The 14,552-nt window shown below is 34.2% G+C and overlaps 2 protein-coding genes across 2 annotated transcripts; both read left to right on the top strand.

The window, feature by feature from the left end:
* The first annotated feature begins 2,628 nt into the window (after positions 1-2,628).
* LOC145581178 (uncharacterized) lies at positions 2,629-6,695 on the top strand. Its single transcript, XM_081638237.1, has 2 exons — positions 2,629-2,960; positions 5,829-6,695. The coding sequence occupies exons 1-2, from the start codon at positions 2,836-2,838 to the stop codon at positions 6,433-6,435; spliced, it is 732 nt and encodes a 243-aa protein (XP_081494363.1). The 5' UTR covers positions 2,629-2,835; the 3' UTR covers positions 6,436-6,695.
* Positions 6,696-8,950: 2,255 nt separating this feature from the next.
* LOC145594503 (ATP-dependent Clp protease proteolytic subunit 4, chloroplastic-like) lies at positions 8,951-14,011 on the top strand. The gene is made up of 3 exons (XM_081650814.1): positions 8,951-9,450; positions 12,100-12,598; positions 13,635-14,011. The coding sequence occupies exons 1-2, from the start codon at positions 9,008-9,010 to the stop codon at positions 12,581-12,583; spliced, it is 927 nt and encodes a 308-aa protein (XP_081506940.1). The 5' UTR covers positions 8,951-9,007; the 3' UTR covers positions 12,584-12,598; positions 13,635-14,011.
* The last annotated feature ends 541 nt before the right edge of the window (positions 14,012-14,552 follow it).

The raw sequence follows: 14,552 nt of genomic DNA, 5'->3' as shown, positions 1-14,552 counted from the left end.
ATATTAGCGTAATAGATAATTACAAATTAAAGATGACAAAAACATTATAACTGCTATGATTTTGACTATTATAATTTAAATATTATGAACACATTAACAACAACAATATAATGACAAATCTTCGTCATCTTATTAATAAATTAATCAGTGCTTTGTATGTTTTGCCTAAATTTATTAGCAAGAAGGCAACAATAATACATGCTAGCTAGTTTAAATTTGTTATGAGCTTGGACCTCGTCCTAAGTTTTCAACTTGGCCGGCAGCAACTTTATGTAATGGCTCTTGAGAGTCTTGACTAGTTGACTATATATGTTTTGTCATAAAATAAGAATTAAAATTAGATCAATCAAAATATGTTTTCAACGTGTATAATTCTATGACTTGTATCCAACATCCTATATGGAAAAGGTCGTAATTTAATATATAAGGTAAACCAATTTAGTGGTAGAGATTGTACCTTATGATGCGATCATAACTTTGAATTCGAACTAATAAGAAACGATAGATCAGATTAGTAGACTTTTTGGAGTGAAGAAAGATGATTTTCCTTATCTTTAGTCCCATATCCCTCTCAAACTCTGATTAAATTGGTGTAGTCTGGTCAAGGTAGCATGTGAGGAGTTATATAGCTCCATAGCTAGATTATTCTATCTAACTATCTTGATCTCAATTATTATGTATTTTTACAATCGTGTACCTATGTGGCTATGTTATATTATTAATTTATTATCATATTATCACTCATTTTTAAGCTTGTTCCTTTATCTTCAACACAACAAATTATATATAATAATCATATAGTGAAGCATAAATATTACTATTGTGAGTTTACAATCATTTTAAAGCAATGTATTATTATGAAAAAGAGTCTAAATTTTATTATGATTGTATGTATTGATCTTGATGTAAAAAGTAAAGTATTGTGTATACTATCACATCACAAGTCCATCAAACACTACAAAAGTTAAATATATTTACTATATCGATCACATTTCCAATCACAGTATAATCTCAATCATATGGCCTGGGAAAAAGTCATTAGTTCCCTAATTAATGTCTCTAACAAAGACAAATTAGCAAGAAGAACTTAACGTAGGACATGCACAACATGAAAAGCCAAAGCCAAAGGCAATTAAAGTACGTAATCCTCAAAGTACGAGCTTACTTGAAGTTTCATACACTAATTAAAAGCTTGACATACAAAGTTCTACTTTGAAAATAAAAGTCAACAACATTGAAATTATTAGTGCATGGTTTACATGGAGATGGAATCCATGCAACTACTATACAAATAATTTATTTATATAATTACGGTTAGTCCATTTCCCCCTATTTCTTACGTGTTGCTAATGCCAATATAACTGCTCCTTTTATTTTGTTATTTATTAAATTTTGCTTTGTATAAACATTGTATTATACGACTAATACGAGTACTAAACAATTACGAGTATGTATTATTACTCGAGTCATATATCATACGTCCTACTTTCTTTCTTTGATATGTTCTTCCGTTGATTGACAAAAAAAAAAACAAAAAAAAAACATTGAGGTTTTGAATTTGCTTAATTGACAATTAGTTGTTCATCGTTATTCATTTAATTGAATGACGCATTAGTTGATTAACATCTATAAATTTTTTTTAAAAAATGTGTTAAAATCAAATATGTACAAATGGTGGAATTACCAAATTTTGAGGTAGTTACGGAGTAGTACTATACAAATTTATGTTAATTATTAGACAACTAGTTTAGTCCCGTGCGTTGCACAGATTAAGTAGTTATTATTTGTTTAAATAGTTGTCAATTTTATATTAAAGTGTGAACATAATATTTTGAAAGAAGTAATGTATTTAATTAGTTTTGGAATATAGGAGGAAAAAAAAGAACAAAAAAAGGATGATGTAAAAAATAGTTTAGGTGGGAAAATTTTTAATAAAAAAATTGACATGTGTCCCTTAATAATGTCAACATGTTTTGTTTTAGTAATAGTTAGTTAATAGATATCCAATTAAATGATGAAAAAACAAAAAATGTTGATTTTAGCCTTAATTTTGTATGTGAGATGAATCAGATGATTGAGCTGTTAAACATGACACAAGTTACATTCAGATTTAACTTTGGTCAAGTTTAGTAATTAGCTAGTAGTTATTTGCATTAGCTGTTTTGACTAGTCGATCGTGATTAGTGTTTTTCTATAAAAGTGTTAGATACTACTATATGTATTAGCTGTTTTGGTGTATAAATGAACATAAAGCTAATCGCTTTTTTCTGAGCTTTTAGAATTTGGTCCCATATAGAGCTCGCAATCTTTGACATGACACGACAATCAACACGATCGAAACCGGCACAATACGAACACGAAGTTACTGAGAAAATACACGAAGTTGACACAACACGATTCAAAATCAACCCAAACACGACCTGTTTAGATAAAGTGGTCGAATTATGCAATTATCTTACATTATACAGTACATAGTTTTTGCTAAATTTCATGAATAATACGAAATTGACACGAGACCAAACACGAACACAAACACGACACGACTTTTTGCCAGCTCTAATTCCAAAAAAATACTCCGTTCGTAGTATTTCAAATGTGCGAGTCAGGTTCAACCCAGGTGTATGTGTGGGGTGATGATTTAGGCCTTAATTCCATTCCCTAAAAAGAAGAATAGTCGAATACCCTTTAATAAATCCCTAATCAAACAAACTCCATACCCAAAACCGATTACAAAAAATACCCGAAAACCCGTTAATACTACAAAACGCCCCACCCAATTTCAGCAGTGGGTATTTGAATTTCGAAGCAGAAGTTGCAGAATAACAGCAAGAAGAAATGGGGAACAACAGAGATGATGATATTCATACTGCTGCTAGAAATGGAGATGTTACTGCTGTTGAGTTGATTATCAGTTCTAACCGTTTAGCTATCAATTCCAGAGATAAGCATTCCAGAACTCCGTATCCTCTTTCTCTCTCTTTTTTTTCAATTATTGGTATTAATTTGTGCTGTGATTGAATTTTCTGCTTTGATTGAGCTTCAGAATTTCATTATATTTGTTGGGTGTTGATCGAATTTGTTTATTTTTGGCTATCTTGATGTTTCTGAAGTGGGTTTGGAATTTTTTTTGATGAAATTATTAAAGAATTTGTTTTTAGTTATTTATTGATAATCTCTTTGTTCTGCTTGGAATACCCAGTTTTCAAATTAGGTTTTTGAGGATTACTAGTCTACAAGTGTATAATTTAGTTAGGGTTGTGCATTTGTTACATGAGTAATGGAATGATGAAGTATTTGGTCAGTAAATTTTAAACATCCCACATTGAAAATTTGAAGAGTATGTGAAATGGAAGTAGTAGAAATTTAGGTTTTCTTGTAAATGTGATTTAGGTGTTATTCTTTGTGTTTGCAGTTATTTGTATAGCATATGATATGCCATAAGCTTCTCTTTTTCATTTTCTTCTTGTGATGTCATTGATTTCCGTGCCATTTATCTTATGACATTATGGTAGATTGGTAGCATTGCTGGTTCTGTGTTAATTTTTCAGTATTGATTCATTGCTTCCGTTTCCTTATTTCATAATTTGACAGTATGGTAGTATTAGAGTGATAAGGATCAAGAGGTAATAAGTTTGATCATAGAGAACCCCTAATTTTATTGTGGAAATTTTCAATACTTTTATTGGTGAGCAACTGCTCTATGTAGTTATCCATGCATTAATCTCAAGTGGCGTTTGAGTCAGGCGTAGTACAGAATTACACCATAATTCTTCTCCCCGCCCTTAGATAATCAAACTATGAGAGTTTCACCTCTTGAAGGTGCTGAGGAACTAAGTTACATTGAGCCAGAAAAGGCTCTGATGACTGAAATTCAGATTAGTGAAAGGAGAGTGAGAGGAAGAAGAGATGAGAATCAGCCTGATTATCCAGTTTGGCCAGTAGATAGCCATATAGATATAATGCTAGGACTTCATATGCTATGTCCTTCAAGACACTTTACCTAAATTTTAGTCTCAGTGAAGTTTACAGCATGTATGTGATTTTGAGATTATGTTTGGATGTAATGAAATTTTTGTCTTGAATTGGTTAAATAAGCATTTAATAGTGTTTTGTGACTTAGTGGCCAACGAAAGAAATGACTATCTTTAATTTTAGATTGAGCTTTACAAATCTTGCTGGAACTTTGAAATTTTATCGCTGGTTGAGTATTTGGTCTTTAATATTTTCTAGTTTTTTGCTCTGTTTCATTGACCTATTTGTGCGTTGAGTTGACTTAGTATCTTAAAAAAGTACAAGAAGTACAGACCTGTGCTAATGATGCAACCCGACGACTCTTGAGTTTTTCAATAGAAAGTGTCAGCATAATAGATGAAAATCTCCCTAAGAACATGGCTCATGTCAGTACATTTCTGATTTTGGTGGATCAAATGTTCTCTGTGTGAGCCACATACTGAAAGGTGTGAGGTATCTATCTAGGTTACTAGCAAAGAGGTAAGTAAAGAGGTGGAGTAGAGAAAATATGACAGGAACAAATAAAATTCATTTGATACTCCAAATGGAACAGAAATTAGCCAGATACTTTGTTAACTTTGAGATTTACTGTTGAATTTGTACATGATTTGTCTAATATGCAAGATTCATAATGACTAGTTAAGAATTAGACATAGGCAGTTGAGTCAGTACATCCACTGAACTGTTCAAGGTTCTGTTGGAAAGTAGTAGTGAAGTAGCTTCTCCTCTTCTTTCTCCCAGCATAACCATATATCTAACTAGAAAGTGCTTGTGGTCAGTTGAGATATAGGATAGATAAGCTGCTCTATCAAATCACAGTTTAATCAAAACTAAGAGAATTGACATCAGTTATAGGTCAGCTTTTTAATATTTAGGTTTGGAAGACTATATTTATTGATAGATCATTGGTCAATTTAGAGGAGGGCAAGCTGCATATTTTTTTTTTAATCATTGATCAACCTTTAGTGGATCTGCTATCTGTTGTTGTCATTGTTCTTGATGTTCCAGAAGTCAGCTCAATCATTGTTAACTAAAGTATTTCCGTATTTGTGGAAGAGGTGTTTTGGTTGATTTTTGGCTGTTGTGCTGGAATTGGCTATGCTCACTGTAACTATTTCACAGCGTAAGAAGACTAAATAAATTTCTTGTGGAAAGCCAATTTAGCGAGGCCGAGAAGTCCTAACTTGTAAAATTCTAGAGTGCTCAGGCTGCTAGTCTTAGAACAGAAAACTTTTATACTGTGACCATCGTGCTTGCATGTTCTCAATCTCATGCAATTAGCTTCTGAACGTTTTTTCATTAGTAAGATTTTCTGCTTTGGTTTATTCTTTCTGATTTGTTGAACTAATTGTCAGTAATTAATGGAAACTAGTAAAGTACTACCTAAATCTGGATGGAGGTAGTAAATTTAATTTTGTTTGGACACTTGGTTATTCCATTATGAGCTTATGTATTTCAAGCTACTCTTGTTAGCCTCCTTTGCTTTTGTGTTGAGTTTCATTTATTGCTTTATTATATAGCTTCTGTAAAGAATTGCTTGAAAGTGTTCAACTTTATGACACCCAGAGGCCAGAACCCACTTTCTGTGTGAGGTTAAAGTCACCCTTCTTGGATTTTTAGTGGCTTCCTAGCAATCAACCGAGACAAGTTAAAGTTAAAAAGATTTTTCCTTATCTACTTTACTCGATTTTACTGAAATTTATTTTATTTAAACTGAACAGAGGCTCCCTTGGTTGATAGAAATAAATAATTCAAACAGAGCAGTAGCTGTATTGATATTCTGTATTTTGTATCCTTTACTTGATTGTGAACATTAGACTACACTTGGCAGCTTGGGCTGGCCATGCAAACGTTGTTAGCTCTCTCTGCAAGCACAAGGCAGATGTTAGCGCTGCAGCTGTGGATGACATGGCTGCAATCCATTTTGCTGCCCAGAAGGGACATTTGGAGGTTGTCAAAGCCCTTGTCTCTGCAGGGGTTTCTGTTAAGGCTATCAATCGCAAGGGCATGACTGCTCTGCACTATGCTGTTCAAGGTTCTCATATAGAACTGACCAAGTACTTGCTAAAGAAAGGCTTCAATCTCAACGCTAAGACAAAAGCAGGGAAAAGCGTCCTAGACCTTGCAAGCAACGAGGAAATTCGTGCGTTACTGTCAGAGCATGAGAAGGCAAAACAAACAGAGGTTCAGGCTGGTGAAGCGGCAACTTCAGCTGAAGTTAAAGATGTTAAAGATGGGGAGTCAGGCACACCATTGGAAGAAAAGGGTGAAGAGGGTGAATTGAAGGATACTACTGAAGAAAATCTGAAAAGAAAGGGTGAAGCTGATGATGTTCGAGAGAACTCACCAAAATCAAAGAAAACCAAGGTGGCACTTAACCATCTACTTGCATCTGATGATACACAAGAAGATGAAGAACAATGAGTTGTCAGAAGAGGAGGATAACAATATAGTTGCTTTTATAAGCTGTTCATATGGCAGTTGAGAAATAGTGTGGTTTAATTTAAAAAAATGTCAGCCGGTGTCATGTAGCTTAGTTTTGATGTCATGTATAAGTCTCAAGTAGCTCTCACTCACTCGGTTTTCAAGGTTAAGTGCAATTTGCTTCCAACTTCCAAGCCTATGGGCTGAGATACTGTGAAGAATTTCTCCTGATATTCAAGGATTATGATTTTGTTGGATTACGAATGGCATAAGACTTATGCAGAGTAACTAAACTTGTACTTGTGCAACATATTTATGACCAGCAAAATTTTACCATGACAAAAAATAGTGAAATTAAAAGACAAAAGTTAACAAGCGCCCTTCAGTGTTGGAGCTAGTGCTTTTAAGGAGAATAATAAACTAGAATCTTATGATTATTATTATAACCTTTTTTTTTTTTAAATCTCCATCATTTCTTATGCCTCTTTAATTTTCTTCGAAGCTATTTCCAAGTAATTGGTTATTTAGTCATGCCACTACAAAAAAACAAAGCACCAAAAAACCCTAAAGTATTGTAATCAACAAGTTGTTGCACATCTTTGTAGTTTTTCCAACAACTTTTTTAACGAGTTAATATAAATTAAGGTACCGACCTTTATCAAAAGTTGCATTCTAGGTACTGAAGTTTCATTTGTTGCAAATTACTTCGATAAATTTTGTTGGATACTCCCATCATTTCAAAATAATAACAACACTTTCTTTTTTTCATCCGTTTCATAATAATTGCAACACTTTCTTATTTAACAAGGACCATAAACAATTAAATATATCCCCATTAACTATACTTTATATTAAAAAAAAAAAAATCTCATTTCCCCACCCTATAATTTTTCTAAAATTTATGTCAACCCTACTATTACGATTATTATGAAACAAAGGGGTAATAATTGATCTTCTTATTATTTACCAATTACCATTTAACCTTAAAAATAAAAATGCAAAATTTGTACGTAGTATATGAAAAATTCGCCCTCTCTTAATTAGGGGACTACGGTGGAAGGTGGGGAATGGTTCTTCTATCCTTTTTTGGGTTGATATTTGGTGTGCTCACACCAATCTTATTGCCCTTCTTGGTTTGGACCCCGATCAAATTGCGAATATTGATATGACAGTTGATATGTTCATCACTGATGATAATACTTGGGACGTCCCTCTTCTACTTACTGTTCTTCCCAATAATATAGTTCAAACTATTAGAGGAAACCCCTTTCCCTCCTCCCCTGTTTCAGATGAACCTTGTTGGGGTCTTTCTAAAGATGGTCAGTTCACTGTCAAATCTGCTACTTGGCTAGCCCATTCTCATGTCCTTCCTACCTCTAAATGGGAATTTCGTTGGATTTGGAAATTGGATATTCCACCTAAAATCCAAATTTTCCTTTGGCAAATCCTTCATAACAGCCTTCCTACTCGTCATACTTTATCTTCACGCAATATTAATGTCCCTAGTTATTGTGCATTGTGTTCTACTCATTTTGAATCTCAAAATCATCTTTTCCTCTCTTGTCCCTTTTCCATGGCTCTTTGGTCTTCTTCTTCTGTTCTTCAGTGGCTTGGTCGTATCCCTCAATTTACTCAGATCCATGATTTATTTCGCTCTCTTAAGATCAATATGCCTAAAATCCTCCCTAAGATAGCTATTTTGTTTTGGAGTATTTGGAAACATCGTAACACAGTTATTTTCAAGAACTCTACTGCTACTTTTCACAGTATTTTTATTCGAGCTTTTTCAATGTTTAAAGAATGGGAATCTCGCTCCCTTCTTGACACAATTCACTTACCGACTGTGTCACCTCCGCCGCCTCCTCCTCCTCCCACTCCACCTATTGTCTCATGGTCTCCACCTCCTGTCGGTTTTTGTAAACTTAATTTTGATGGTTCTTCCTACCAGAATTCTGCTACTGCAGGTGTGGTCATTCGGGATCACTTAGGAAATCATATTACTAGTCGAACTTATAATTTAGGTTCTTGTCCGGCCTTCCTTGCCAAAGCCATTGCGCTTCGAAATGGCCTCCTTCTTGCTAAGGAATTTCATATTTCTGATATTTTTATTGAAGGCGATAATCTTACTGTTATTAATATTTTGCAGGGTCATTTCAGCTGCCCTTGGAAACTTCAGCTTCTTATGGCGGATGTCAAGGCTATTTTGGATTCTTTTACGAATTTTCAGGCAAGACATATCTATCGAGAAGGCAATCGGGCAGCAGACTATGTTGCCTCTCTCTGCTACTCTACTCCGACTCATCAGGATATAGATCCTTTTTTGGATAGTAAATTTTCTTATTTTTTACTCCTAGATAGTTTAGGTCACGGTCTTGTGAGAAGACGTACCTAAGCTCCCAATGTATTTTACTTACAAAAAAAAAAAAAAAAAAAAAAAAAAAAAAAAGAAAAAGGGGTTAATAAACGTTAAACCTTACCCAAATTTTCTCACTTTGATTCTCTCCTTTTGTTTAGCAACATCAATCATCTACTCCACTGCACTTCATCTTCATCTTCATCCCTCACAAAATCAATGGCTTCACTTTCTCTCTCCTCCACTCTCTCTCCTCACTTCCTCCCTCAAACCCCATCTTATTCTTCCCCCAAATTCCGCCATTTTCTCTCCAAAACCCCTTTTTTCAAACCCATTTCTTCTCCTTCTCTTCGGGCCCACTCATCCCTTCAATTACACCCACCAACCCTAAATTCTCCATCTTCCAACCCCTTCAATCTTGGGCTCGATGATATTGGGCTGGGCCCCATCATGGGTTCGGCCCAACAGACGCCGGAGACCGCCATGAGAGGTGCTGAAGCTGATGTAATGGGGTTGCTTTTGAAAGAGAGGATTGTGTTTCTGGGTAGTCAAATTGATGATTTTGTTGCTGATTCTATTATTAGTCAATTGCTTTTGTTGGATGCTCAAGATCATACTAAGGATATTCGCCTTTTCGTCAATTCTCCTGGTGGTTCTCTTAGGTATATGATTTTTTTCATTTATTTGTTATAATTTTTGTGATTATTTAGTTATAATTTGTTGTTGTTTGTTGGGTTTTTCTTGGAGAAGATTAATTGCTGTTAATTGCACTTGAATAGTTGCTTTAGTCATTGTTGAAATTACATTGGACATGCTCTTGTTTTGTTTTTGGAACTTTGTTCATTGAGTTGTTGCGGCCGTTTGTGAAGCAGTAATAAATGGCGATTATTGAATGAATGGGAATGTGAAATATGTCAATGGGATGGAATTTGGGAAGAGTGTTTACTTTTTAAGCCAATGTATTGTTTGTTTGCTTGTCTTTTTGGGTTTTTTTGGAGAGAATATATTGTGTGTTAGTTGCATTGTTAATCTCGGTTTGAATATGCTTTTGTTTTGTTTTCAAGAGAATGAATGGAAATGTGTAAATTTGTCTAAGGTATGGATTATGTGAGAGATGATCCCTTGCTTATTCAAAGGAAATGTAAAGTGTAGTATGAGGCTGTCTTACAATAAATTGATGCGGAATTAGGTTTTTTTTTTTTCTCCTTATGTTAGAAATGACTTCGATATCTTAAGGGGTAATTCAAGTCAACATAGGAATAATATAAGTGATTAGAGGTATTGTTTAATGAGGTAAGGTGTTTACTAATGAAAAAAATATAGTCACATGAGGAAAAGAGAGAGATTGAGGAACCATTTCCCTCATAATGAGGATTAAAGTTATTCACCCTTCCCCTAGTATAACTATTACTCCTAAGTGAGGGTAAACATTTATTTTCTTCACCTCTCACCCCACACAATCACTACATAATATGGTAATACCCTTACAATCACACCATCACTATCTCATCCCTCTTTATATTCGCTTTCATTTCTTTAGCTTTACTTTTGTTACCCTAGTAATACATCACTCTCAATCCAAGCATGCCATAAGGGTAACTTTTGAATCAGAGATTTTCCATGTCAAATGATGTTTCCATGTGTGATTTAGGGTTCTCTTCTAGTTTAGCTAAGACCTATGGAAGGAAGACCAAGTAGAATGCTACACCACTTTCTTGGTTTTGCCTAGTTATTTCACGCATCTTAACCTTTTATCAACTTGTTCACTCCTGCCCTCCTTCTAGTTTTCTATGGAACTACATAAAGTTACTTTGTAAGAGTCTTTGGAGGTATATAATGTAAAGGTAGTTTTACTAATTAAAGCAGGTAATATTTAACAGGATCATCCCAAACAAGTGTAAAAGCTTTTTATCCTGCCTTTGAAGTAAAGATTTCTGCTCATTATTGTCACCTTGGAGAAAATTTTGCTGAGGTGCTAGATAAAGATAGGCTGTTGCAACTATATCAGTTGGTGTAGGAAATCATTAATAAGGCATCAGTAAACTGAAATAAGATGTGATTATGACACTGTTATCAACTTGGGGTATTGTACATAGTGTAAGGTAACTAAGCTTACTATGACCTCAATTCCAAAAAATTGTGTTTGTGTCTGGAATTACGTGACCCTTTGCTAGTACAACTGAAGGTGTAGAAATCTTTATCAATTCTGTCTTCCTATCTATTATCTCTAATGGATCCTTGTAAAAAAATTGATGAAAATATCAATAATTTCATCTTACCATGTAATCAATAATTACGTATAGGAAGAGTATAGTTATTGCATTTTGCTAATTATATGTTGGGTGGGCAATTTGGAGATTGGTTGGGCGAAAGCATGTAATTAGCTAACTTAATCTTTTGGTTTGGTTGATGTGTAGTTGTTAGATCTTTAACCTTGGTGTTGGTGTGTTGGAACAAATGATGTGCATGGAATTCCACAACTTCCTATCCCTTATAATTGTAGAAAACTCAGCTGCTTACAAATTTACAATACTGTCAATTCACTAGCATTTTTGAAAATATGATGTGGTGGGGTTCGTGAGTTGTGATGGTAGGATAATTTCTATTACTAGTATAGGTCTTTTCTGGCTGGTTAAGGCAATGATGAATGTGCTAATTAAAGAAATGACATGCTTTGATAAGATATTTTTGACTAATTTTGATGATTCATTGGTAGTTACTCCATAATATATTAGAAGTTTATTCCTTGTTAAATGTGGCAGCAGTTTGAAGCTCTGCGTGACTGTAAGACTAATTTAAGATACAGTGTAATCCTTTTTTTTAGTAGCGAGCAAATAATTGTGATTGTGCTTGCTGATGGAAGAAATCACGATGATGATTCTTTCTGAACTTTGTTGTGATGGTTACATTTATTCTGTTAGGGAGAAATATAAGCTTGTTCTTTAAATACAAGGTCTCCACATAGTAGACTCTGGTTAAATCACAAAATATACTTGTATTGTTAAAATGTTTATTTTCCTACAAACCAGCTGTTATTGATCTTTGAAGTCAACAAAATACTGTAAGAAAATGAAATAAGAATTTCCTCTCTAGTTTTATGAGTAAACAAAATTTCAGCCTTGGTTGTTAATATTGTTAATTACTAGTGGGTTGATTGATGATGATGAACATGAATCTATCAAAAACTTGTGTGTCATTGAACGTCTGAAATGAAATGTTGTATATAAACGTGATTTCCTGCTGGATGACAAGCTTGTCCGATCCCCTTCAATTGAAGTTACTCATGGCTTTGCTTTTGACTTGTTTATCAGTGCAACGATGGCCATCTTTGATGTTGTGAGGCTTGTGCGGGCTGATGTGTCAACACTTGCTCTTGGAATTGCTGCATCAACAGCTTCAATTATTCTTGGTGCTGGGGCCAAAGGGAAACGTCTTGCAATGCCCAATGCTAGAATAATGGTTCATCAACCTCTTGGAGGGGCTAGTGGGCAAGCTATTGATGTTGAAATTCAAGCCCGAGAAATCATGCATAACAAGAATAATATTACAAGAATTATTTCTGAGTTCACTGGGCGGCCTGTTGAACAAGTAGAAAAAGACATTGATAGGGATCGCTATATGTCTCCTATTGAAGCAGTTGAGTATGGGCTTATCGACGGGGTTGTTGATAAAGACAGCATTATTCCACTTGAACCTGTTCCAGAAAAGGTGAAATCCAATTTCAACTATATGGAGATTAGTAAAGATCCTAAAAAATTCTTGACACCAGAAATTCCTGATGATGAGATATACTAGCTGGGGTCATTCCAGGTATGATAATTTAATACTTTTCTGTTTCTAAGAATAAAATAATATCATACTTCGTATATCTCTGTCTTGTTGTGTAGGATGATAAAATATGCATTCTTAGAAGCTGGTCAAAACTTAGGAACGGTCTTTTTACCCCTTGTGTACTGTATTAGTTGGTCTCTCTTCTCTGCTGTATATTTCTAGATTTAAACTCGCGCTAAAAAGGGTAAAATTCGATGCAAACCCTTCTGGACATCCTAGAAAAGAATAATAAGCAAACGTTATCTGACACGGAAATTTATGGTCAATATTCAGATTCTATATGCAATTTAGTTGGACATGAAGTAAAGTATGGGAAAGATTTTTGACATTGGAAGTTACATTATGATGCTTCTTTTGGATGCATTTTATGCCTGCAAAGATTATAATGGGAAATGATGCATAACTCATAGTGTTCACCCTTAAACTATTTTGATTTTTCCATACTGATTCAATTATTCTGCCTTTTTTAGAGGTACACTTATGTGAACCAGAATAATGTAGGCAATAGGCTTAATTCAGATCTGAATTTGGAAAGCTGCCATGCCTGCCAATTTGAGGATGGGGATGGGATCATGGGAATGTAGTACCCTTCATGACCATCATTGCAGCACAATAGGTGCAATGATCAGCAACCAGAAGAAGGGAAACTCCTTTACTTAGTCAAATAGATAATACTTCGTAGATGACTGAAGGACCAAACAAAAACTGAAACGGAAGAGAAAAATTGCGGAGCTTACTAATGGATTTCTTCTTTTCAACTAGAAAAAATTCAGGAAAAACCTACATATTCAGATACTCTACGAGTAAATAACTTCTGTTTAGCTCAAAATAAGGGCCTACAAGTTTAGATGAAAACTGCCCCAAGTTTAATTCACAACTAAAATAAGTCTGGGTAAGGGCCAATAATTTCTTACAAGTTCGGATAGTGGTTGTTTAGGTGAAAAGAATGAAAGCCATTTCTCTTTTTGTTTCATTCTGTTGGTTATAACCATTTCAAACTTTCTTTGTTGTGTAGGCGTGGCATTCATGAAGCAAGCTTGGTTTGACATACTCTCAGAGTCTCAGTGCAGTTTACTCCACAGATCTCTACTGCAGCAGAAATTGAATAGCAAGTGATAGTGCTGCTTTTTAGTTGGTTTAGGAAGCTTCAGTTGTACAAGTCTATACCATACTCTGGATACGTCTTTTCTCTTGCTTAATACTTATGAGATGAGTTGCTGCACTATACAGTTGGTTTCAGTTAGTGCATAGTTGTTTAGAATGGAATTTTGTCTATTTTGACAGAGTTGATTAATCAAAATACTAGTATTATGTAAAATCGCTAGAGATGGTGCCATTCTTTGAAAGCGTGGTGGGAATTCAATATAGTAGTGTCTCATTGAACTTACTTCAGGGATGCTAGTGTGAAGTGTTTATGTTCATTTCATGAAATTTGCAAGATTTGAAGCATTTGCACAGAAATGCTATTAAACTGACAATTAAGACTTGCAATTGATTGCCTTTACTTAAGATATTGAAGTCTTGATTTATCTCACAAATACGTTTATATTCAGAGCCGAATTTAGGATTATTAAACTAGTGTGCACTAAAAAATTAATAATTGTCAATTCAATGCATGTGTGATTTTACTCGAACTACTTAAATTTAAAAGTGTTATCCCTTTTTATTTAAGATTTTTTTTTTTTTTTTTTTTTTTTTTTGGAGGCCCCTTTTTATTTAAGATTGTACTACGTATATACATGTGTTCTTACAATCTTAGATACTCATATAATGGATTTAAAAATACTAAGGTTAAAAAACATGGTTTTATTATGGAATTATAGGGTTTTTTTTTTTTTTTTTTTACTTGTATTCTATCATGCTCTAATTAAAGATTTTACCAAAGAATAATCCACTAGGTTTGTTTCACACATATCGACATAAGGTGTAGGAT

The sequence above is a fragment of the Chenopodium album genome, chromosome 2, assembly GCF_948465745.1.
Source record: "Chenopodium album chromosome 2, dcCheAlbu1.1, whole genome shotgun sequence".
In the NCBI taxonomy this organism is placed as follows: domain Eukaryota; kingdom Viridiplantae; phylum Streptophyta; class Magnoliopsida; order Caryophyllales; family Amaranthaceae; genus Chenopodium; species Chenopodium album.
This window is presented reverse-complemented; position numbering and strand designations above follow the sequence as displayed.